Source organism: Sceloporus occidentalis, unplaced genomic scaffold (assembly GCF_023333645.1).
Source record: "Sceloporus occidentalis isolate IW3139 unplaced genomic scaffold, rSceOcc1.0.p SCAF_54, whole genome shotgun sequence".
Lineage (NCBI taxonomy): Eukaryota > Metazoa > Chordata > Lepidosauria > Squamata > Phrynosomatidae > Sceloporus > Sceloporus occidentalis.
In genome coordinates, this window is record NW_028317034.1 from 391894 (window position 1) to 419128 (window position 27235).

At 38.5% G+C, this 27235-nt stretch overlaps 1 protein-coding gene across 1 annotated transcript in view; it reads left to right on the forward strand.

Moving 5' to 3' along the window:
- Nucleotides 1-26894, forward strand: part of LOC149288006 (rho guanine nucleotide exchange factor TIAM2-like) — a 67763-nt gene extending 40869 nt beyond the window's left edge. Inside the window, exons 13-25 of the mRNA XM_089492150.1 lie at nucleotides 1524-1633; nucleotides 14796-14975; nucleotides 15643-15711; nucleotides 16362-16487; nucleotides 19582-19690; nucleotides 19814-19993; nucleotides 21734-21852; nucleotides 21989-22097; nucleotides 23715-23773; nucleotides 24344-24446; nucleotides 24749-24836; nucleotides 25650-25804; nucleotides 26278-26894. Coding sequence (XP_089348276.1) covers nucleotides 1524-1633; nucleotides 14796-14975; nucleotides 15643-15711; nucleotides 16362-16487; nucleotides 19582-19690; nucleotides 19814-19993; nucleotides 21734-21852; nucleotides 21989-22097; nucleotides 23715-23773; nucleotides 24344-24446; nucleotides 24749-24836; nucleotides 25650-25804; nucleotides 26278-26894 — 2024 coding nt within the window. The remainder of the gene's footprint in view (nucleotides 1-1523; nucleotides 1634-14795; nucleotides 14976-15642; nucleotides 15712-16361; nucleotides 16488-19581; nucleotides 19691-19813; nucleotides 19994-21733; nucleotides 21853-21988; nucleotides 22098-23714; nucleotides 23774-24343; nucleotides 24447-24748; nucleotides 24837-25649; nucleotides 25805-26277) is intronic.
- The last annotated feature ends 341 nt before the right edge of the window (nucleotides 26895-27235 follow it).

Sequence of the window (27235 nt, forward strand, 5' to 3'; positions counted from 1 at the left end):
ATACATTTGAGAAGCATGTTGTTCTTATGGTTATTTGGTTGTCATTATCTTTGATATTTTAAATTGCTATGAACAGGACTCACTGCAGGGTAATTATGGCTTTGTGATGTGTTAAATGACCACACAATAACAGAAAATATTTTTTTTTTCATTTTCCTAGTCTGGCGAATGAATGTGTAGCCTGGTGGGCGATACTGACACATTCCTTCTCATTTGCTTCCTGTTGACTCTCAGTGACTCAAACACTGCTTTGTATGAATTGATCGCAAGACGCTTTTAAAATTATTAGAATGTCAGGGGAGAGTATTTTCTAAATATGCGCAAGCTATAAGCCACCTGACATTGTTATACACGGTATTGGAAAATGTAGTGGAATAATCAGTAAGAATAAAGACTTTGTTCCAACAAAGTCCCTTCATATCCTTGTCCGTGTGAAAAAAAATAACCAAAGACGAACGCAGTGACGTAAAGAGAAAAACATTTTTTGTCTTAGGAGAGATAAATGTCTCGTTAGGTCATAATCAGATAAAATGATAATCATAATCACTACAAAAAAACTACAAGCAAAGCCATTTCCTATTGATTGAATGCATTGGTTTATATACTTTTATACATAGTCAGTCAACAGCCTCATATTTTCAACTTTGCAAGGATGTGTACTATGACAGTGTGACTAAACTAAACACAATGCAGTATGATGGTATAAAGTCATGTACATAGAGAGAGATAGAGCCATCTTAGAAAATATGGCATTAGTGAATACACCTTACAATACAATACAAGCTTTTGACATATTTAAAAATTGTGTTAAAGATCGTAAATATCCTAAAAAAATTTGCATTACACAACTAAAATTAATAAAATGACTCATCTGCTGTATCACTTCATTTGAGGCTTGAAAAATATCGGTTACCTATGAGATGGAAATCATATGAGTGGACCACCTGTGAAATGTAGCACAAAATGACTCCTTTTTTTTTTCCATGTAGAGTTAGATCTATAAAAAAATTCTAATTGGCAATTGTCTTTTTCATCACGAAAAGGCAATAAATATAGTGGCAACAGGAAGACTTCAAGGATGATTGTCTTACTCTGTAATTCATTGCCAGGTGTGTCAGTTGCCTGCTTTACAATACGATAATGATGCCATAGATGTGCACCATTGAATAGGGTTAATTGTATGTCTGTCTTAGTCATGAATTCTTAGCAGTATTCCAGAGAGACTCGTGTAGGGCTGCCATAATTGTACCTTACTACAATAAACAGTTCTGCATTATATGGTTGATTCAGCAAACGGTATCCGTAAAAAAATAAAATAAAATAAAAATCATAGCATAACTTTATATTGCAACACATAGATTGTAGGGCCGTGTGAACAACCGGCAAGCCACCCCCTACCGCATGGCACCTACAATGTAAAGAATTTGTATTTACCTGGCAAATACATCATATAAAATACATAGATTTATTTTCATTGGTATGAATCCACAATAAAAATAAAACATTGTTGTTTGATATTTTAGATTTAAGCAATGTCCCAGATGTTGCCAATCTGAAACGTAGCAGCACAGGTGATGCGCTAGATCAGGTGCAGACAAGAGAGAGAATGGACAGAATGGATCAGGCTTATAAGGTAAGAGAATAATGTTCTTTGGGTAAAAAAGTCATAATCTGCTTTTGCTTGAATGCCGTTTACTTCCTTCTTCCCTGTTTTCCTCACCCCTCTCACATAGGGCTGAATAAACTAAACAGCACCTTGTGTAGAGTATCAGTGGAGAACATATTAATAACTTAATATGCTTTGAACATTTTGGACATCCATCTAAATTGCAATACATTTCTTCTCAGCTAAAAAGGGCACTTATTATGAGTGCAGTATCCTACAGACTGCTATATGACATGCTAAAACCAGGCTAATAATCAAACAGCCTTAAGCCACCCATGGCACAGAAAAATCCCAAGACTACACAAATATTGACAAAGCATCTGACAGTCCAATCAAAACCTATGATAAGGCCATTGGTACCAACTTCACTTTCCCCTGGTGGCCATTTGAACTTGATGCTTATTTCACTTTCCCCCGGTGAAACTGACTGTGCTAAGAGAAAATGCATGTTGGATGTTCTCACTGAGAATAAATAATTGTTTTGGTTTGTTTGTCTCATACTCAGTCTACAGATACAATGTGTGGCAAGGTTGTCACTTATGTGGACCTTATGTCTTTTAACTGTATTGTTGACTGTAAATAATTTCCCAAAAAGTTACATTCTGCTATCGGGATGCAGTATTGCCCATCTTTACGGTTTTTGACCAGTAGTTCTGCTCATTAATATTAATACGAGTTTAGGTATCATGCCCACTATGAGTCGAGGAAACATTTTGGTGCATAAAGTCACAGTAATTATTTAAGTCTTGGCATAGTCATTGCTCTTGCATGCCTTTAGTTTTGTAGGTGCCAACATCTTTGTTTTATTATAATTTCAATTTTCCAGAATCACCCCTTTTTTCTCATTCCCCTATTGACAGAAGCACAAGTTGATGACACGAAATATACCTTCTGTTATGAAAATCATGAGAACAGCCCCCCATGCTACCTGACCCCTGTCCTTCCATCACCCCTTTTCTGATTCTTCTACAGTTTTTCCTTCCCTCTGACTTCCCATTCGCCCATTTCAGCATCTGCTCTGCCTGTGCCATGATCCCTTTCAATATTCATTTCATCCTTTTAATTCCACAACTACGTCAGGTGCAGCCTGTTTCAATTCCTTGATTAATTAGTTGAAAATATTTGAACTGAAGGTTAGCAATCCCACTTTTGTTAATGTGACACCTGGGAGTTAATAGCCACCTTAGTTCAGGGAAATGCTGCATTTACCCGTGGTTTTGTCGCTTTCATAAAATTGTTTATGCCAACCCGTGCCGTGCACTTTTGCAATTGCTGTAACTATATTTTAAAGCGGGATAAACCCAGATTACCCCCGGCTGCTGAAAAAGAGCTTACAATTAGGTTGCCGATCGATATTTTCCCATTATTTTTGCACTTGTTATTGAATCTATTTCTGCTACGGTTGTGTATAGGACTATGCTGTGACAGTATGGTTGCCTTTGCTTGCGCTTGTGACCATGGTTATTTATTGAGAAGTAGAGTGTTCCAATTCTATCCAACTCTTTCCATGAAAATTGGATTGATGGATTCATTTTGGCATAGTGGCTAGAGATCTGGCATTTGACGATCATATTTTGAATAGCATTTTGCACAGGCACTCCACACTAATGATCACAGTTCTAAATGTAGCACGTATGGTTTTACCGGTACTAATAATATGCAACTGTCAGGGTGGTGTAATTGAAATTAGAAATCAGATGTTTTAGTGGGAGCGCTGGCTGGAAGACAGCCTTTGACAGCCCTGCAATTTCTACTAACCATGAATAATTGGGTGCTTTCTGCTATAGGGTAACCATTAGTGTCACCGCTTTCACACCAGCTCCTTTATTTATTGTAAGGTTGTGTTGAGCTAGGTTGTGTAATATTGCGCGTGAACACTGCGAAATACGGGTGACATTACTGCGCGCCATGAGTTAGTTTGATTAACCAAAACAGATTTTTCGAGACAAGCACAATAGAAAGCAAAAAAAAATTGTGCTGTGCCTCCTTCTTTGGAAAATGCATATCAGTTCATTCTCTTCTGGCGTTGTACACAGACATATGATTCAAGCATAAGCTCTTTGTGTTCCAATGCATTGGCTTGTGCTTGGTGTTTCTGCAAGCCACGCTGGCAAGTGACTTGACTTGAAGCATGTAGCTCAGACGGTGACAGACCTGTGGATACACATAGGTCTAGGACTGGAAGGATTCAACAGGAGCACTCTCGTCAAAGATGAGATTGGTGGCGCTAGGAAGAACTGCCAGTTTGCAAAGATTTCACAGCACAGCTAGAGAATTGCTATTTTTTCCCACTGGCAACGGCAGCGAATCTTATTACACTTTTTTGTACGGGAACATATTTGATCGACTTCATTTAACATGTAAGTATATAAATCAATTGCACTAGGCTTATGAAATGCTACATTAACTTTTGTGTACAGATGTTTCGTGGCACCGAATAGATGTTTGATCTATAGTAATAGACTAAGCAATTTACAAAGTTACATCTGCAATGTTCCTTTTGAATTGAATTCTAATAAGTCTTTTATAACACTGCAGTTTTTATTTTAGTAGATTATAATAAATTAGATCAATTCTAGCTTAATGTGAAAATTGCACATCACCTTGCTACTAGAAACGTTCTGTATGTATTTTATTAATTAAAATGGTATTTAACCCCATGTAAAAGGACAATTTTGGGCACAGTTTAAGGGGAAAGGAGGATCAAAGAACAGGCATTTATTTATTACGTTTTTAAAATCTACTCAGGTTAAATGTGATTTAAAGTATGTATTATCTCAAATGCTTTTTGTCTAATTGCTTTCATTGAAGTACATATGGGGGGGTGGATTCTGTTCGCTGAGATAAATTTATCTTAGGTAATTGAAAACCATTTCTACACGGTAAAACAATGTAAGCTAAAAATCAGTGATTTATTTGATCACAGGTAATTCAGGATTTTAGATTACAGATTTGAGGTCTCATTTAACGTGACAATTGTGAAATCGTTATGGTTTGAGCTACTTAGAAGAATATAAAATCTTATGCAGACATTTAAGCATCTTAAATCGTGTAGGTACCATTAGTGAAGTTGTTTTTTCTGGCTGGGCTGTGTAAAGGTACCTTTAATCAGGGAATCAGAAGTTTAATTTTTCTTATGTAACAGTGAAGTTTCAGGTTGCTAAGGGCAACCGTCCGTGCAAGAGTATTATTAATGATAAAAGGCAGAGGGGTAGCTGAAATAATGTACCTCTGTGGCTAAATCATATTAACACCTGAGTGCACTTTGTGCTACACATAGCATTAAACTTCTTAAATATACATTACCATTCAAAATGTACACATTAACTGATGGTAACGGTAAAATAGAGATTTAATCACGAATGAACGATCGTGACTTATTCTGTTTTATATGAGATCTAATTTAATCTATGACCCCCCACCATTTCAGTTGGCCAAAGCAGGACCCTTCAGCTTGCGTTCGTCTGCAGTCCCATGTAGTCTAAAGAAACGTGGTGACGAGTTATGACATCATATGCTGGGCCTCCGCTATAGTAGCTTGCGAGGTAGTCCTTGGGAGCTGTGATTGAAGTTTGGCGCAGCAGAAGCTCAGTGATTTCTGTAGCAAGGTGGGTCTGGGAAGATCACTGTTGCCCACTACAAAGCGGGAAAGCAGAGGGGCTTGGCAGGACAGTGCCAAAAACTTGGAAATGATAGTTGGGATATGTAGCTACATGACATTCAGTAGTAGTTTTATTACCTGCTGTTTTTTCTCCTGTTAGTCATTTGATTACGTTCCAACAGCTGATAAAAGCAATAATGATTATTTTATTCCTGCTGGCTCTAATCCACAGTAAGTGGAGTGCAGCATTGACGTACAGATCGATATATGTAAACAGCATAATATTTGATGAATAGACCAACGTTTCTAAAGTACAGGCTTTATAACATTTTTGTCCTCTATAGTAATAGAACACTACACAATTACAGTTGTTTGCCTTAAAGAGAACCCGACAACCATGTTTCTAAACTGTTTATCTTACATATTTGGTTGAAATCAGTGGCACAGTTTAGTTGAAACAGTTTTATTAATTTCCCCGACTCTCAGCCCACTCATAAACTGGCCCATGCATCTGCCTTTGGCCCCTGACTACAGGGGGCATGAACATATTTGTAACTAAGCAAAGTCACTTAACACTGTTAATTGCTGAATGATGATTAAAAAACAATGAAATATCAGCTAAGGCATCAATATCATTTTCAACTTGTTTTCCTCTTTGGCAGAAGAGAACAGTGAAGTTAATATAATACACTGTTGCAGACTGCATTTGTACTGTAAACAGGGAAATAAAAAAAAATGTTAATGCATTTTTATGCATATTTTATAATCAGAAAAAAAAGACGATTTCCAGTTTCTTTTCTGTTAGGATGGTTTCTGTTTTGAGAGATTCACTTTACACATGAAAATAAATATAAATTTCAGTGGCGCTTCTGTTTATGTATAGTGGAGTCCTTGGGCAACTTCCTTATAATCAAAACTAATCAAGGAAGACCAAAAAAATAACAATTTATAAAGTTAACTGAGAGCGATGGCAGGAATAGTAGACACTCTCAATGCTCTGGACAAATATTGCTAGTAGAGGTTCCTTGGGAGAATGTCCACATTGTACACTGAATAAACTCAACGGCATACATGTTTTACAGCTAATTAGTGGTGCTTCCTTTTTTTTTATGCATTTACATATAAAATAAACCCAGATTTAAATGTTGACTTCGTAAGGGAAAGATGAGCAAAGTTTGTACCCATCTCGGTTCATCCTGTCGTACTTGACACTAATTGGCTGTTTCAATAGCTACGTGCCAGGAGTATTCTTCCGAAATTCCTTTTTCTGTTCTCAGCTGTGGAATTGACAGCTATGGAGTTTCATGAATTCTTGGTGTCAGAATTAGACTACTTGTTTAGATTTAAGTTGTACTTGAATTACTGAATTTAAGATTTATGGGCTACTATCAAGATATTTGTGTTTTACTTTTAATTCCAGGCGTAGCCACAAAAATGTACTACTTTGTACAGCAGTTACACCTTGACTTAAATTTCTGGAACTTGGTGAATGCATGTTAAATGGGAATAAACAGTACACAATAAACATTCACGTCTTTTAAGGTTTAGCCCATTATAATACTGGAGTATTTGGGTCAACTTACCCATGTGCTCAGTGCCAGCCCTCTCCTGCTTGAGCTTCAGAAAACTATAAATAATCATTCCTGGAGAAGTCTGGGAAAGCTTACATTTTATATTTGTGAAATCTTGTGAATCTTTACTGTCTCTACTTCTCTAAATCAAATATATATATAGACCAATGTTGTTTAAACAAAAAACCAAGAGTTCAATAAATGCTGTAGCTAAGGGATCATTGCCAAATGTACTGTTATTTTAGTTAATTTGTACTTAAAATAGTCTGGAATGAAAACACAATGTAATTACAATAGATTAAATCTTGGCAATATATAAATTATTCTATAAGAAATAGAATAGTGAAGACATTTTGCCGTCAAAGATAGCAGATCGGGTTGATTTTTCTTCTGGGAATTAAAGGCTGCTACTTTAGATTTAACAGAATGCCAAATATTTCGTTATCCTAATTATAAATTGCTATTATAAGGGTGGACAATGTCATCTTGCCTTGTTAATGGAATTGCAGTTTTAGAGAGGCATAACTAATCTGATGTTTCTGTGTATTTAACCGTGAATTACAAGCAAAGTAATTTGTCTGGCCGATGCTGTGGTTTATGTATTCTACCGACAGCGTGTGATATTCTGACTATGTGACCCCTAGTTGCCTTTTTATGGCATTAGAATGATTAAAAGGTCAGTGCCGGTAAGAAATGAAAAACAGATTAAAGGGAAACCTTACCCACAATAAGGTGGAATTCAATTTGCACATCACCAATTGCTTAGAAAAATCTGTTTAGCCTCATTTACCTGCCCCCCCCCCCCTCTAGTTGGCTAATTTACATATGTTTTTGAAATTCTATATTTTGGAAAGAAAAACTATAAACAAACAATGCATGGTGTGACATTTAGTGACATTAGAAACAGCAGAAGGTTGGACGTGGGCCATGAATCTGTTACATGGGCCCTACAAGCCTCAAATTGTGGACCAAATCAAAATGTTCAAAGCAAATCAAACCCCAAATCAAATTAGCCAATTAGAAAAATGGCAGAAATATGCAAATAAATGCTTTAAAAAGCTTTTAATAAACAGAAATGACTTACACAGCATCCAGCCACACCTTTCCATTTAGAGAATAAAAGTTCAACAGGGTCCTACCCTGTAGCATTTTATAAGGATCCTCAGAGATGGTGAAAAAGAGGAATAGAAGAGAAAAAGAAGTAGACCATTCTCTACTCTGTATTTTTATCCTTTTAAATATGTCCAATTTGTTTGAATAATAAACATTTTATTTGGGACCAGGGGATCTCTACATTAGGAAAGGTTTGCATGGTCATTGAGACTTCACCTGCATTCAGAGAAAGTTGTTATGTCTGAACCGCTAGTCAAACATAATTTACTACTTAAGCAGTAGGTCCATGTATCCTGGGGTCAACCCAGTGCAGATAGCCCACACATTTACACTGGGTTAGGTTTCAGGAACATGTCAAGCTAAATTATCACAGATGTTTGATTGGTAGGAACATAAAATCTTGAAAAAAGTTGATTCTTATAAAGGCGCTGTCCTTAAACATCTTAAAAAAGCTAACATATGGTCAACATCAAGCTAATAATCCAGGCTTAATGATTATTCCAAACAATGATCTTCATCAGGGAAACACTCACTGTTGTTTACTAATCTGGATTACCATCAGAGAGAGAGGTAGACATTTTCACTGTATGTAGTGCCGGACGGGAGGCATCTGGAACAGTCCCCCCATAACATACATATTTTGGTTCTGACAAGATGGAGGAGAAATTCCTGCCGTTTCATTTGGCAATCCTAACAATGAAAGTGGCTTTGAAGACCACTCTCAAAGACCTTTCCTGGTGCCTCAGCTGCGTGGATGAGTCTGAATTCTGCTTTCCGGTATGGCAAATTGAGTATTTATTGTTACAACATATGACTGCCTGTAGATGAAACATTACCTAGGCAGTGCGCTGCCAAAAGTAAAATGCTAATAGTTGCAGCCAGTAGTTGTGAACCTTCCAAAGCATTGTAAAAGCGGAAAGTTGTTCATTTTTGCCACCTTAGGTACCTTTTTAGAACACTTTGCACCAGTGACACGTTTGATTATTTAGCACCTTGCAGAGCTATTTGGTTTAAAGGTGATCTTTTATGCTTTTTGTATTTATTTTAAACTTTCTAAAAGGGTATGAATGCATCATACCCATAAGACCGATGTGTGGTTTTAGAGCAACCTTGATTGCTTACATTTTATTGAAAACTTATGTTAGTATAATTGCATTTTTTCTGCAGACCATATATATTATTACAACCATTGCCAATGTAACCTTTTTATTCTAAGAACACGTTCTTTGTCATTGCTCATTACAATGAAAGTCAAAGAAAACAAGAAAAATAAAAGAGAAAAAGATGCAATTTATTATATTAAATTTATAAATATTTAGAAAACGGACCAAACATATTAAGAGCGCTACCCTAACGGAGGTACTGCATTATTACTATTTGTAGCCATTAATAGGATTACAAGAATGTCATTTAAGTAAAGGGTTAACTAATTGGAGATAAAGAAATGGCTTAAGGCAAAACTCCACCAATGTTTTATTAATGATTCAATTCAAAATTTCACTTTTTAATGATGCACGGCTTTAATATATTTATTGCACCTAGCCGTAAGCGTCCACGCTTAAATGGAAGAGTGGAAGAAGTGTGCTCCATGTTAAGCAGGTTTCACTGATTAAATGACACACCTTTAAGCAGAAGCAGACATCTTGAGAGAGTCTTGATTTTGGTTGTTTCACAACTTTGTGAGAAGTGTTACTGCACAAAAGGTCAGTTTTTCTCAACCCTAGCTGATGGAATTTTTGTTTTTGGCTTCTTGAACCAGCACGTTTTTAGTTTATGTGCACTCTGTTTGATACATTTTTATTAGTGTCCCCCGGTTAAAGGATTTGTTTGGTGCTATAGCTTGAGAACAGTCTGATAAGGGCAAAGGGGCTGGTTGCCTAGGGCCTGTGTTCACTGAGAGGCCCAGGACATGCTCTTTTGCCTTGAGATGATGAAAGTAAGGGTGACACCCCCCCATATTAAATTGAACTATTACAGTTGTCACCAATATGCTGGATCTCTTTTGGGAGCATTAGGTTCTGTCTATTCTCATACATCCCTTCCATATCCTGCGGGAAGTAGTCTTCAGCAATATGAGAGAGGGCTGCTTTCTCCAGCTTGACTTCCCTATACATCCTGAAGGGCCTTCCCCACTGAGCTTCTGCTGCAGGAAGAGCTTGGCTGGCCTTGTATTTTATATGTTTAAATCTTACTATTTGAGGATTTAGAAACATGCCCTACAAATCATGTTTTACCGCTAAGGATTACATCCCTCAGTATTGCACAACTAGAGATGTGATGTGCTACTCGCCTCACATATTTTGGGGTTCAAACCAGTTAATTTGTTTGTTCCTGTAAATGAATACCCCATGTGTTAAGCATGTTTGTGTGCTGAAGTGATAAAAGGCAGACAATCCTGCCATAAGGTAATATATAGTGTATTATATACAGGGGTATATATAGTGTTACAAATGCTGCCTGGCAGTATGTAGAATTCATACACTGCATTCAATGTGTGTGGATATAGTGGACTTTTACATACTGCAGGGCACCAGACTCACCAGCAATGTATAGAAAGTTTGTGTGTGAAAGCGTAATACATTTTAACCAATGCAGAGAATTAAACATATATCCCATTGCTCAGTTCTCTGGAATATGATGGCACTATATAAAACAATAAATAATATTGTAGTGATTCTGTCCCACTTTCAAACTGTATATTTGTATTACTTCTGCTGTAGTGCTGTTGTCCCAATCAGGGTGTTTGCTTTCAATATTTAAAGTATATGGCGGCTGGAGCAGAACACAGAATTCTAATCTCAATTAGACAATCGCACAAATCAAACCGGTGACGTTAATGTTGTTCGGTTAGCTGGGATCAACAGATTAACATGCAAACAAATGGCTCATGCTAATTAGCTCTTATAAAACTGACCTGATATGTTAGAGTGCTGTATTAGCCCCAAACCTAAGAGTTCTGGATGAATGTGTACAAATCGGGGATTTTCATCATTTATCACCCTTTTCCAGGGGCGGTCCCTAAATCCATTGAAAACAATACATTTTGAGCCCGTACATGTACTGGCTTTGTCATTAAGGGGTTAAAGGGGCTTTATATATATATATATATATATGTGTGTGATCGTTTTATGGTGAAAGCGTGCAAAGGAACCACCGACTGCGACCGGGCCCTGGAGTTCTGCCAGTCAGGGGGGCCCAAGGGGTGCCGAGCGGTTGCTGAAAACGACCGCTCGGCACCTCTTGGGCCCCCCTGACTGACAGAAATCCAGGACTCCGCTGCTGCCGCTGCCGCCTGCCTCAGCGCTGCCCAGAGTGCAGTGTTGGGAGCGTGAGGCGTTTGTCTCGGGTGCCGGCGCTTCACGCTGAGCTCTGGCATATGACGTCATATGCCGGCGCTCAGCAGTGAACCGCCGGCACCCGAGACAAACGCCTCATGTTCCCAACACAGGAGTTGACGGTAAGTGACCTACAAAGGGGGGTAGGGAGGGAGTGGGTAGATCATGAGAAGGGGGGGTAGGGAGGGAGAGGGGAGATCGTGAGAAGGGGGGGTAAGGAGGGAGAGGGGAGATCGTGAGAAGGGGGGGTAGGGAGGGAGAGGGGCGATAGTGAGAAAGGGATAGATGGGTCGGGGGGGCCTTAACAGATTCTCGCACCGGGCCCTGAGGTTTCTAGTTACGCCCCTGACCACACATCTTACACATATCTCATAATTTATAATTACACGTTATTATTGCCGGTGTCCGTGGACCCAGTTGCCTACGTTAGGCTACTGACGTGAACCAGTGCGTATTTTATATCATTACAGCACTTCACGTTATTGCTAAGTGGATGGGGATTGATGGGTAATTGTGTAGGGGGTCTCCATAATTTCTAGGTGAAAACAAATTTGATGCTTGTTAGCAGAGTAGGAAAAAAACATCTGCATTAGATGATATCATTTAGATACATAGCAACATGATCTGTGAATCTTCATTTGGCTCTGACATAAAGGTACCTGAAATTTTGATGGGTATTTAGTCGAAACCTTCTTATAAGTAGCTTATATAAGGCTTTCCGACGTGCTGCAGTACTGAGTCATTATTAAAGCTTTCAGAGACTGCTTGTTCTTTCGCTTGTAAAAACCTTGACGAGAACATTAAACATTGCAGAAATATTGGGGGGGGGGGATAACTTGATGGAGCCTTGACGTGAATTGCTATAGGTTGACATTTCATTTGAACCATTTTCGTCAATTGCTTTTACCGTTTTCTTGATAATGGGCCTGTTAAAAGGGTGACTGTTTATAGTGTGTTTGTTTCATAGCTTTAGGAATAAAATGTATATTTGTTCAAAGCTTGCCGAATAGGTCGGCCAATCTCACAAGTGCCGTTCTGTGTTACGTGATATAAGCCACGTGATTGTGCTTTGACAAACTGTGTTATTTGTTGGTCCTGTACAGGTAGCTGTTATTTCATAGGTGGCAAATAGGAATAGAGAAAGCTTTCTACACGTAAAGGTTGTGCTGTAATGACCACCACTGAGTTGGATCTGGACCTGTAACCAAACCAGGTGTCCCATAAGAAACAGAACTCGCCAAAAATTAACTCTTAAATCACACAGATTATCCTTAATGGATCCGCCCTTAAACGGAGGTATCGGTACATAGTGCTAACGTTTTTGGGCTTTTTGCAGAAAGAAAACTTATCGCTTACTAAACAGGTAGAGATGCAATTTTAATATGTCTGGTTGGTAAGTCAGATTACACAGTACCAGTGAGTTCAGGAAAGGGCAAGACTGGAGAAAGACAAAGGTCTGATCTCCAAGAGAGCGGTGTAGTTTTATGGTGGGGGACAGCAATGGTGAACCTATGGCACCTATGTGCCTTAATGTGCAGGCCAAGGCTTCTGTTGTGGCAGGTTGCCAGCTGAGCGGTAAATCTTTTTAATTGTCCCAAAATAAAGGGAACTTGAGGTCTGTTTATACAGACCTCTGTTTCACTGCAGCCTTGTGAAGAGTGCTGGCTACGGTTTTCTGAGCACTGGGATATGATGTCATATTCTGGCGCTCACCACTGAAGCCACTCACGCTGTCAGGGCTGGCCTTAAGGGTGTGCGGCCGCACAGGGTGCCATGGCAACAGGGGCACCTGCCTGGGACTTAAATTAAAGCATCATTTTTATTTTTTTATTTATTTTTTTTACTTTATTTAACATCCTCCATATAAAATAAAGTTGTTTTAACGGACGCCTCCCGACTCCGGCAACGAGGTAAGTAAGGATATGGAGAAGGGGCAGAGGGAGGGGGCAGTGAGAAGGGGCAGAGGGGGGGGCAGTGAGAAGGGGATGGGGGGGCACCAGAGGTGTAGTCCGCACAGGGCGCCAGAACACTTAAGGCCGGCTCTGCACGCTGTTCCCACCACAATAATTAAGAAAGGTAAGAGATGGGGAGATTGTTTATATACATTTCGATTAAGCGGGATAGGGGGAAGGTGTTTGCCCATATATATATTTATTTCTAGATTAAATAGGATGGCGGCAAGTTGTTTGATGGCTTCTCAGGTGGAACACATGTGCTGCTGCCATTGCCCTTTTTCCTTTAGAATGGTTAAACATAATGGAGATTATTCTTGAAACTGCTGCATTTATTCCCCAACAGAATGCATACACTGTGTGTGTGTGTCTTGCCAAAATAAACTGTTTCTGCCAAGCTGTGTGATGTATGTAAGCGTGTGTGCATGTATGTATGTGTGTGAGCGTGTAATGTAAAAACAACACTGCACTGTACCAGGGATAGGCACCAACATGCAGCGTTAGCACTTTGAGGTCTGTAACTTGGTTTCATGGCCAAAATGTTCATCATTACTGGTGTAGGACCATATTTCGTATACTCAAAATGAATACATTAGCAATTTCACTTTTAAAAATTAAAGTACATTTACACGGGCTCTTGGTGTCATAAGCATATTTTTGAGTACTTTTGCTGTCAAATTGACAGGCCTAAGATAATTATGAGCTTCAAAACGTTCTATCATGATTACGGGGTGATGAATGAGCATGGCAATCTGCATGTACTGAATTCTGTTGATTTGCTTCTTGCACCCCCATACATGATATTGATGCAGTGTCCACACAGCTGCCATCAGATGAACATATGCAAGATTAAAAATGAAACTTGATTTATTTTAATTTTACATTTTCTGACATTATGTGCTGGTATAGCACAGATGGGCAAAGTGAGACAAATCCCAATTTCCTACTTTGGTATGCAACTAAAAATGTACGTGGCTGATGATTCAGAACTATCTTTCATGCTATTTATAAATGTCTATCTTGCAGATTACTACAGGTCATTTGATTTTATTCATGGCTACTTTCACATAAGAGTAATATTTGTACCCGTGTATTTTACCTTGGCTACCTTTTTCAAATGTGTCTATAAAGACACTATGGCGGATTGTTATAAATTGTCTAACGTCTTGTGGTATTAACCCCTTAAGGACAATGGGCGGTCCCTAAACCCATTGAAAACAATGCATTTTGAGCCCGTACATGTACGGGCTTATGTGTGTCTAAGAGTTTGTTTTTTTTTCTGAACGACATGCAAAAGGGTCACTTGACATTTTGTACTTAGAGGGCTTAGGACTGACACTGTAGCCTCTCATAAAGCGGTGTCAGAGCTAAAAATGGTGTCACCATTTACTATTGCTCCCAATTTTAAGTATGCTCTACAATGACACTACAATTTTAAGTCGAATAGTGTGCTTTTTTTCCTTACAAGTATTTTAATGAGTTAACATGTTTCCATGCAACAGAATTAAAAGTGGAAGAACACTATGAATGTCAACAAGTTATTTATTTCCCCTTTAGAGTGCCGAGCAGATCTCTGCGTTTTGTCAAAGTATGCAGGAAGCCAATCATGACATGATGGATGGGCAACGTGACAGCCCAGATCCTCCTCGGAGACCGCTGGCTAGACATTTGTCAGATGCAGACAAGCTCCGTAAAGTAATACAAGAGCTTATCGACACTGAAAAGTCTTACGTTAAGGTAATGTCAAACGTTTTACTAAAATAGAAAAAAAATTAAATTTACATTATATAATGCAACATAAAAAATAGAAAGAAACAGTGTGTGTGCGTGTATGTGTGTAATATATATATATATATATATTACCGAGCCAATATGGGTGGATTAATTAAATACATGTTCTCTGTTTGGTAACCCACCCGGCACCCTTTCCTTATCCGTTCTTCCATAGCCTGCTTACATTCTTTGGAAAGTGGTGATTGAACCATCATAGAACGTTAAACAAAATGTGTATATACTTTTTCAAGAGAGAAGTGCCTTCTTAAATGAAAGATTATGTGACACCATCTTGCTCTGCATTCTATGCTTGGACTATAGATAAAAGCACAAACTCCCATAGGCTTCACCATCTCCAGGAGCAGAGGCAGCATCTATATTTATGACATGTTTTTCCATGAATGAACAGCCCAATCTATGGGAATAAATAATAGAATTCACATATTATTCCATATTATGTTTGCCTTGCCTAATTTTCTGTACTATACCATTCCTTTTCTTCTCTCGGACAAACATCCTGCAAATATCCGGTGGCTTCTTTCTTCTTCTGCTGATTGTGAACTGAAAAAGTAGTTTACATTTTTCTTATAATAAAATATAATATCTTACATAGCTGTATTCTTTATTCTAGGATCTAAGTTGCCTTTTTGAATTATACTTGGAACCCCTGCAGAATGAAATATTTCTTACTCAGGATGAGGTAATCTTTTATTAACTAAAAAAATGTGTTTAATGCTAACATTATATCCTAGCTTTAGTTGCTCCTTGTTTTTGTGTGAGTTGTATTCGTTGTTGAGAGTATAAAGGTTAAGGAAAAAATATAGGTCCTCATGCCCAACATGTAAGAAAGATGTTTTTGTGCGTGCTGTAGGGCATTGTCCATACAGGCTGTATGCTAACATTGAAAGCTTATATCTTACAAAATATCTGTGGTGTATTCCGTTTGTGAGGCAGAATGTGTCGGCAGCTAAGAACAACTTGGCACATCTAGTCTGACCAATTTTTAAATACTTCCTATAGTCCGTTGGGTATATATTATATCTAGGATAGCTTTGTGCCTAGGATAACCACATGTCCCGCAATGGGGGTTTAAGTACCAGGTCCCGGGCAGCCTCAATTCTCCAAGGAAACATCAGGCGGTATGTAGGAATAATGGTACAAGCTTACAACGTCCTATAACAATTCTAAAAATAACATTTGCTTAAACAAGCCAAATTGTTTCATTGTAGGGATGCAGAACCATATATATGTGTATAATTATATATAATACTGTGTGTAAAACAAAAATATATAAGCATTATGTAGAGTGTTGCAGACTCTAATGTACCATATCCTTTGCTTTTATGTTAGATGGATTCTTTATTTGGAAGCCTGCCAGAGATGCTTGATTTCCAGAAGGTGTTTTTGCAAACCCTGGAAGATGGCATATCTTCTTCCTCTGATTTTAACATACTTGAAACACCATCTCAGTTTCGGGTAAGCAATTCTGTGATTACCTAGAACAAAACTGTATTTGTGATTACTCAAACAGGACAATCAGTGATTGTTATGATCCAATGTAAGTGCCTTTTTTTGGAAGCTGTATACATAGCTATATACAACGCAGTCAATGTGGCATTCAAAAGTAAAATAGACACTCACCACCCATCTTAAATGATCTGGAAACTGCAGATATCCCACCTCTTCAAAAAATCCAAGCATGTATTGTCAGGGCAAATACAGTTTTAAGATTTAGAAACCAGGTGGGACCCAATTCCAAATAAGTTTATCTTTATTGGTAATACATCGGTCAAATTATGGGCACGATGTCAAGCTGAACCCAATGTCTAAATAACCGCAACAAACGATCACCCACACACATGACATGTTTCGTCCATATAGGACTTAATCTTAACCTGAAGTGCCGCCTTGCGCTGGTCAGCTTCAGACCATCACAATGTGGCCACAGACTTCTATTGTTCGTCTCCCTGGTCCAGTCAGGGGAGATCCCATCCAGCCCATGAACCTCACACACTGCAAAAGTGTGATAATGGAGCAGCTGCTGAGGACAGTGCTCAAAACCCAAGATTGTTGGGAGGTATGTTTTTTTGTTTAAAACTCTTAAACCCTTAAGGACAATGGGTTACCATCAAACCCATAAAGGACAATGCATTGTGAGCCTGTACATGTACGGGCCTTGTCGTGAAGGGGCTAAAGCAGGCCCAGACTGGCCATTGGGCACACCGGGCATTTGCCCAGTGGGCCGGGCCGGGGCAGGGCCGGATTGACTTAGGGGCTAATGGAGCTGCAGCTCCAAGCCCCTACCTTAAAATAGGCCCAGTCAGGACTGGACTGACTGGGCCTATGCGGCCGTCCTTAACGCAGGGCAAAAGGGGCACCTGCCCCTTAAGCCCGCAGCAACTGCGACCGGGCCCGCTACTTACCTGGCAGACGCGCATGAGCAGCATCCCTTCCATGGCCAGGGGGGCGCAGGAATCCAACGGATACGTCACATGACCCTGCTGTGCGTCTGCTTCCCCGTGCAGATCCGCGGAAGTCTGCGAGCGGCGCGTACATCATCGGTTCAGGTAAAGGGGTGAGGGAGGCTGTATGGAGTATGTGAGATTGAATGAAAGAGTGAATTAATGAGTATCTGTGAAGGAGTGAGTGACTGAATGTTTGTGAATGAGTATATGTAAATGAGTATCTAAGGGAATTAATGAGTATCAATGTATGACTGAATATCTGAATGAGTGAATGATTATGTGTGAATTAGTGAATAAATATTTGTGAACGAGTGAATGAATATGTGTGTGATAGCATGGATGTGTAAGGGGGGGCAAAGATGCCACAGGCAGGCTGTTTTGAAGGCAAAGTTGCCACAGGCAGCACTCCAATCAGCTTCCAATCCTTAGGTTACTTTACTCAAAGAAAGCAAAACAAAAAAGCAACGTTTTGGCCAAACAGGGCCTTTGTCAAGCTCAAACGGCCCTGTTTGTCCGAAACGTTGCTATTTTTGTTATGCTTTCTGTTTGTTTTGCCCTTTTTCCTGCTAGCTCCCAGCTTCCTGGGAGTTGAGTGCTGAAACATTTCTTCCCATGTTGAATGACCAAGTATTATGTATATGTTTGTACATATATGTTTTTTCATAAAAATGGGCTGCTCAGTCTGAAATGCCCGGGCCTATTTTTTGTCCCAGTCTGGGCCTGGGCTAAAGGCACAGTTTGCTCCCAGTGCTCCTACTGAAATCAATGGGCATGTACACAGGGGTCCGAGCAGTTTTCGCTGAATTTGAGCAGTTGCTGATTGGCAGTAAGTATATTACGGAAAATAGCTGGAGGGCAGGCAAGGGGCAGAATCTCCCCATACATTTGCAAGGGGGACACCACAAACCTTTTAAAAGACCACACAGCTATCATATGCATTAAAGTGCTTATGGTGGCTGGAGTGTCTCTTGTATTTGTGATTGTTGTTTGAGACTAGGCCTACAATGTTTGACAGCCTTTTCTTATAAATCTGTGTTTTTTAAATGGACTATCTCAAATTTGTAGATATATTTGAAATGTAAAGTTATAATCCACAACTATATAGAAAAAAGACTAGTCTACACTAAATTTGTATTAATTATTGACATGCATGCATTATGTTTTTGGAAGGAGGCCAAACAAATGGCTTAGACAGTTGTACAGTTAACCACTATGTTGTTTTTTTCCTTTAACTAAAACCTGTTTTAATAATGAATATTGTATTTTAATTAGCAATTTAGAATCCACTTTAAATATAGCAAACTCATGAACAGTGCCCTTTGTTCTACATAAGTATTTTTATAATTGCTGAGTCTTAATTCTATAGATTACTTTACATCTTTTGACATAGATGGCTCTCAGACATAGGGTCTTGTGTTTATGATGTTTGCCGATAAGCATGCAGTGGTTTCCAGCCGGCCCAGATGCTCAGCAAATGATAGTTACTGCATGGATAATGATTGTATAGTGGAAATAATAGCGGTTTAGAACTATGGGTTTAAAGGGACAGTATAATGTCCCTGAGACCCCCCCAACCATCACACACACACACATTAAAGACCAATGCATATGAAACTACCCTCTGAGTACTTAAAAATCCATTCTTCTAGAACAATAAAAATAAATAAATGTAAAGCAATTACCTGACAGCAAAGAGGGTGCCCTGCTGCTACAGCACTCCTCCTTCATGTTCTTGCCACCCATTGCCAAATTTAAAGAGATCCCTGAATGCATGTATATAACGTGCCCAGAGATGTTTGGCTAAACTCATCTCCTGCATGACATTTTGGGGGTGGTGGAAAGGGGCATGCATTTGCAGAAACGACCACACGGCTGACACCTGCATTAAAGTGCCTTTGATAACTGGAGTGTCCCTTTAACAATGAGACCATCTTACATTATTTCATGCATCATTATGGTTTTTAGCCAACCAGGAGCTGTCTATTAATCGCTGTATTCTTCCTCTGATGTCTGTGCCAAGTGCATAACAAGAGAGAGATAAGTGCCAGACAAATATGACTCTTAGAAGATGTTTTGTGCTGAATGTATAATTTGGTTTGTTTCAGAAATTGCTCTTTTCCCTTGGAGGTTCATTCCTTTATTATGCTGACCATTTCAAGTTATACAGTGGATTTTGTGCAAACCATATCAAGGTGCAGAAAGTACTGGAGAGAGGTAAAGTAACATCTTGGTTTTTGTGAGTTCTGATAACGCAAGAAACAGGCACCCTAAGTATAAAGTACTGTGAATTTTGCATTTAGGATCCCTAAGTTACATCTCAAACTTTTGCTTTCTCAGCTAAAACGGATAAGGCCTTTAAGGACTTTTTGGATGCAAGGAATCCAACAAAGCAGCATTCATCCACCTTGGAGTCGTACCTGATAAAGCCAGTGCAGAGGGTTCTGAAATACCCACTGTTGTTGAAAGAGCTGGTTTCCTTGACTGACAATGAAAGTGAAGAACATTACCATCTGACAGGTACTTTGCAAGCTAGCTAAGCTTTTATTTTTTGTATGAATGACACTGACATATGAAAAACAAGGAGAATGTGTAAAAAAACAAACAATTTGCATTCTTTTCTGCTCAGTGTCTCCTGCTTTAATTATTTGATATACGTAGTTATTATTTAAGTTTTTTTAAATGAACTACAGTATTTTTTTTTTAAATAAATACATAACTACGAGACTAGACACATTAAATAATGCCAAGTTTACTGACTAGCTGCTGGCATTTTGTTGTGTGCGATCGTGCATTTTACACGGTGTGTGTGTGTGTGTGTGTGTGTGTGTGTATGTATATATATATATATATATTATAATCTATGAGATTTCTGTGGGAAAAGCAAGCCTTCTGGCTTGTGTGGTGGATGGAGATATATATATATATATATATATATATATATATATATATATATATATATATTTATATATATACCGTATTTGCTCGATTATAAGACAAGGTTTTTTCCAGAGCAAATGCTCTGAAAAATACCCTTCGTCTTATAATCGAGGTAGTCTTCTAATCAGACCTCAAAAAAAATGTCTGCTGGGGCCATGCTGCTTACCGGTGCTTTGGTCGCGAGCAGCATCTCTGCTACTAGCAGCAGGAGAACAGGAAGCTAGCACAGTCCTCGCATAACTCTGCCTCCCCCCTCCTTCCTCTGGGGGCGGGGCCAGAGAAGTCGCTCGCACAGCCGGGCCCCTGCAGAAGTCTGCGAGTGGGAGATCTGCAGTTCAGGTAAGGGGGTGGGTGGGGGGTTTGAGTATGTGTGATTAATGGAATGAATGAGTATTTAAATGTTTGTGAATGAGTGTGTGTGTGATAGCATGGATGTGTAAGGGGTGGTGGTGGTGGTAGCATGGCATAGGGAGGCTGTAATCACACTACTATAATCCCCAGGTTCCAGCATGTACTGGCTGCCTTGGCTTGATAGGAGTGTGATTGCGGTTAGCAGTTATATATATATATATATATATATATCTCCAGAAATGCATTTTAACCCCCTATATGCCACTCAGCCCCATGATATGCCTTTTAACCCCCTATATGCCAAAGTGGCATATAGGGGTATAAGGCACATCATGGGGCAGAGGGGCATATAGGGGGTTAAAAGGCATATCATGGGGCACAGTGGCATATAGGAGGGTAATAAGACATTTCTGGAGGCAGAGTGGCATATAGCCGGGGGGCAGATGTGCATAACTGGGGGGGCAGGTTGGCAAATAAAAGGAAATAAAAAATATATATTTTTCTCAATCATAGCTTTTATTAAATAAGAAAAAATAGTTTACATGAATTAATATTTACTGGTAAAACTTTTTTCCTATAGGGTAGTCTTATATTCAGGCTTTTTGTTTTTTCCTAAATTAATATTTTGATTTTGGGGGGTCGTCTTATAATGTGTATATGTATGTATGTATGTGTATGTATATATGTGTATATATATATATATATATTATATTGCAGATGCTTGTTGGGAGTAAAGCCAAATAAAGATCAATAGAAAAGGTTTTTAAAATATTTTGTCTATGCTTCTATACATTTATTTATTCTACACAGTACAGATTTTCTTGAGAAAATGAAAGTTATGCCAGTGGTTAATTCGCTGAATGTATTCATTGCCAGTGTTTATTGTTAATTGACGCTTTCATTTATGTAAGTATGCCGTATGATTTTCTGTGACCTAAATTTCAAGCTAAATTCTACTTCTTGTTACAGAAGCACTAAAAGCCATGGAAAAAGTTGCCAGTCATATCAATGAGATGCAGAAGATCTATGAGGATTACGGGACAGTGTTTGACCAACTGGTCGCAGAGCAAACTGGAACAGAGAAAGAGGTAAGGGTAATAATGAACCCCTTTCCCTTTAGAGTACTAATCTCTATCATTCATTTAGATTTCTACCATAACATGCTATTTTACACATACTTACATTTGTATAAAACATTCATATCCTGATTTTATTCCCTTGCAGGTTACAGAGCTTTCTATGGGAGAACTATTGGTGTACTCTACAGTTACCTGGCTAAATTGCTTCCCATCGATGGGGAAAACAAGAAAGGATCTTGAACTAACAATATTTGGTAAGGATTTAATTTGGATTGTCTCATTAGGGACATTACAAACATGCACATGTATCTGTGTACCTCAAAGATGAAAGGGCCACCTTGTTACTCTGTGTCATTCGGAATACTCAAATACGACAAATAAAATGATGTGTACACAGAACACGGCGTGAAAGTCAAGTTAATAAAGTGTTCCTTCCTCCTCCCGCTTTCTCTCTTGAGCGCCCACTCTTTTTCTTATGACTCATATGCTTTAATTTCTATGTTCTGCTAGTCAGGTTTAGAGCAGTTTGGGATTTAGACGCCATAAACCTCTGCAGTTTCTGAAACATTTAAGTCTTAAAATGCTAAGGTTTAATACTTAATGTGTTATATTGGTATGTAAAATTACAAAAGTGTGCTCACATCATTTACAGCTTGCACCTGATGTCCATGTAACACAATGTGTGCTGTTCATGTTGTATATGCATCTTTAAGTCAAAAATTCATGGTAGGTCCTTTACTTTGCGGATGCCTTGGCCTTAGCCTTGGTACCTTGTCGTACCCAACCAGAGTAAAGACCTGGATATCCTTACACAATCTAAACATTAGTAAAGTCACCTATTTATGGAGGTACGCTACTTGCCAGGTTTCACCTGGGGTCTCTGGGTGAAGTGCTACAGGTTGGTGTCAAGACAGAGGAGAAATGCTTGGCCATGTCCACTCCCTGGTCAGGTCCACATTCCATCCCTTTAATGTCTGACTGGACCTTGTCTGTCCCAATCACAGCCGCAGTCCAGGAGAAGGAAAGCTTCCGCCATCCTTGGGAATTTCCCAGGTATGGTTTGGTAGCACTTTTGCTTTGAGGTCTGTTATTCAGGTGACAGAACAAACCTGAAGCATAACCACAACCATGCACAACTAAACATAAAAGTATCCTGTTCAACTGCCCCTGGATCTACATTTCTTAGAGATAGTGAAAAGGTATAATTAATTTGCTTCGCTTCATATACTAATGAAAGACCAGAGTGGCCATTAATCTTTAGTGTATGTGTATATATATATTTTATATATATATATATATATATATATATATATATATATATAAACATTTTACAATCCATTGAAGGAAGCCATACAGAGAGGGAATTCTTGTGCTAGTTCTATGATTGCCTAATTAAATCATCCTTTAGGAGCTGATGTTGGTTACATGCCAAGGCTTAGTAAATTAACCTCTTTGCTACCACATAGTACCATTTTTTGGGGGGTTTTTTTTTGCTCTTAACTTCTAAAGAGATTCCAGAGTCCTGGTTGAACAAGCTGTTTATCCCGGGGATGCTTTCAGAAATATTGTTGATATTTTTGGCAATGAAAGTTAACTGTAAAATGATATTTTGAATGGTATAAATTAAATATTTTCTCATACATATGTACTTCTAATATGTGCACAGCCTTGTATGCCCTTTTGTTTTCAAATAGGATGTGACGACACTTGCAAAGAAATAAAAGCCTACTTCAAATGTAGAATATACTTATTTACATTATCAATGTCCATTTGTTACATTATTACATGGAATGATCTACATAAACAGTAGGACAATGATGGACATTTTTTCATGTGAAATTAAGAATCCTTGTTTTTTGTTTTTTTTTTAGTTTTCAGAAGGGCTGTCATATTGGTACACAAGGAACACTTCAAACTGAAAAAGAAAGCTGTAAGTGATTTAATATTTTAAATAGTTTAGTTTAAAATAGTATTTCTGAAACATAGAACTGTACAACGGTGTGTTCTTTCCTATATTGTAAATTTTCATTAAGACAACTTGCAAGAGATTGATAGGTATGTAGGTTAAAAACACGAGCGACAAGTAGTTTAAGCAGATAAAGAAAATCAGAACATCCAGCACTGTGTGGGCAGCTCAAAGAAATGCACTGATTTTCATAATTGTGGCCTGTGGAAAACTAAGCTGCAGATTAGTGGGGGGAGAGTCTTCACAGCAATTTTCCTTTTGGTCATTTTATGCTTTACAAAATGACTGGTGATGAAAGAAAATTCTATCACTCCTAAAATAGTGGTACGCTGGTCCAACACAATGCATAATCCAATTGGTCGTGCAGGACCATCTTAAACAAGGAGAAACTTGTCATTGATCTACCTAATAAGTTGACACAGCAATTCTCCTGTAAAACCTAGTATTACAGTCTGTTAACTAGGAAGAATATAAAAAAAGTGCTTGTTGGTAGTCAACTTTGTTTAACTTTCTCTTTTAAAATTCCCTCTATAGACAAATACACGTGCCTCTCAGTATCACGGAGATATGGATCAGTTCAAATTCCGCTGGCTGATTCCTCTGTCTGCTCTTCAGGTCAGACTTGGAAATGCAGCAGGTAATTTCTTCATCACAACTACAGTATTGCTTATTCTGTACAAGAAATAATCCCAAAATGTTGTGTGATATCTACAAGGTGACCACATTTCTGAATGGGTCACACATACGCAAAATATATACCGCAGTAATATTATTCCACCGTGCGTTATGCAAAATTAAAGTCTGGTAGCCTAATCTAGAAGGATAGAGGATACTAGTCATATTATAATTCTATTTTATATGATAATTATAATTGTGTAACCATACAAGGTATTGTACCTTTCTGTTGTGATCTCATTCTCTTTATTTCTATATATTTAGGAACAGAAAATAACTGCATGTGGGAACTTATTCACACAAAATCTGAGATAGAAGGAAGACCAGAAACTATTTTTCAGCTTTGCAGCAGGTAATGACCTTAAATAGATTGCACCCAGACATCTTAAATATAACATGAAGCTAAAGGCTGACAGTCACTGCCCAGTAAAATCTACCTTCCCAGTCTCCAGATATCAGTGATCATTCCTCGTGTCCACAATATCTATTCAGACTATGGATTATTGGGTCCATATAATAATTCTAAAATGACTGACAATAATAACTGTTTATATTGTACTGTCTTCATTGTTATGAGAGAAGTGTGTACTATAAAGTGCAATAAGCACAAACACATAATATTAATAGGACATGTTATGTTGAAGTCTTAATTTGCTAAATAGAGACCTGCTTACAATCGTATTTCTAAGTAACAAACAGCATTGTGTTTTCACAAATTGTTTAAGAGATATGTAGTTGGTTTAGCTAGAATGAATTTTGCAATGTTAAATTCACTGAGAGAATGCCAATCCTTGAGCAGGATTATGTTGGCTTCTGACAGGTGTCCAGGATCCAGTGGCCATTGTTACTCACCTATGCCAAACTAAAAGCTCTTTTTATAGCCTCAAAAGTCAGTGGGGCTTTTCACCCCACCTGTGCCTGGAGTTTATCCACCAAACCTGAAGTTGTAGGTGACCTAAAACCTTCCTCACTAGTTTTAAGTGGGCATTATGGAGGGCTGCCCCAGAGGCATTCTGGGCTGGGTTTACCCTGCATAACCCATTGTTAATCTGGGAAGATAAAATACTTTCAAGTCAAATGTTTAGTAAATGGCATCTGTGTTTCCCATTGCACTACTGACCTGACGCAAAATATCTTTGTACAAAAAACATTTTCTTTTTTGCAGTGATTGTGAAAGTAAAACAAGCACCGTGAAGGTTATACGATCAATTCTAAGAGAAAACCTTAGGCGAAATATAAAGTGTGACCTGCCTTGGGAGAAGACATACAAAGATCGTCTGGTCCCTCTGAGAAACAGAATTCCAATTTCAGCCAAACTAGGTGAGTGGTCCTATAATGTTTGAACACATTTGAAGTTACTTCCTCTCTCTGGCATGTACGGTTACATCTAGGTTACATTATAGAAGTGGGCTAACCCTCTAGGTAATGCCGTTGGGTGCAGATTAACAGGAGTGAGTTTTTATGGCCCTCGTTCAGTGCAGTATATTCACTAAAGTGAATATTTGAAGATTTATTGATTTAGCTCCTTGACTTCACTGTACATTACAAATGACCGTACCCAATTTAACTTAATCAGTTAGCGAGATCTCTTCAGTCGCCTGTGTCAGCTGAGTCCTTATTACTGCTGGCGATTTTATACCTTCTGAAAACAGGACATAAGCGCAGTAGAAAGAACCAAACTGCTTGGGTAAATTGCTGTGCTTCAAAGATTATGGATGTTCAAACTTGCGTATGACTTTTCTAGTTTGACTCGTTTAACGGTGTTAATATGTTTGGTATGTTTTATGAAACAGCAACCACAAGGTCATTGAAAGTGATGAAACAGAACAGTGACTGGAACACAAGCTTTAGCAAAGGGAACGGACCGGATTCAGATGATGGTAGCTTGAGCAGCAGCACTCAGAGTAGCGGGTGCCATACAAGCGACAGCTTGCAGGAAACCAAAAAACGTTCTCCAGTGAACCATCTGCAGATCCGCTCCTCAGACACCCCAGTAAAAGAATCAGATATTCTTAGTGATGATGACGAAGACTACCGGCTGCTGAGCATGAAGAACAGTCCCACTAAAGACATAGAAGTACATTTCCAGACACTTAATATCTCAGAGCATTCGAACATGGAGATGGATCGTGTAGAGTCGGCCACAACTGAACCTAACTTTAAAGTGAAAGAGCACCCAAAACTTGTAAGGGGACACTTCTGTCCAATAAAGAGGAAGGTTAACAGTACAAGACAGGAGAAAGGGATTATGCATGCCATGAAAAATCATGAGTCGCTGGACAGCCAATCTGACAATGCAAATGCCGATTTGAATGCCATTTTGGAGCGGGAGTTTAGCATTCAGAGTTTAACCTCGGTAGTAAACGAAGACTGCTTTTACGAAACTGTTAAGAACCGTGGGAAATTATAGCTATGTCTGTGCAGCTTTTGGAAAGTGGCTTTTGGTGTTTTATTTCACTTTGGGACATGGACACGTTTATTCTCAGCATAATTTAGGCACCGAGATAGTTATATCTAACTCGAGTCCATGTTTCTTCTTATTAAAGCTACGTGTGAGGTAGAATTTGCTTAAAAAAAAAACAAAAACAAAAAAAACTTACTGTATTTGTTTTGTGCACTATTTCATGATGCCATAACTTGAGTTTAAGTTATTTTTATTTATTTTGAATTGGGAACAAACAAATCTTTTGCATTAAACTTTTGAGCAGCTATCAAAATTGTCATAACTGCAGTTTGCATTAAAGTTACTAG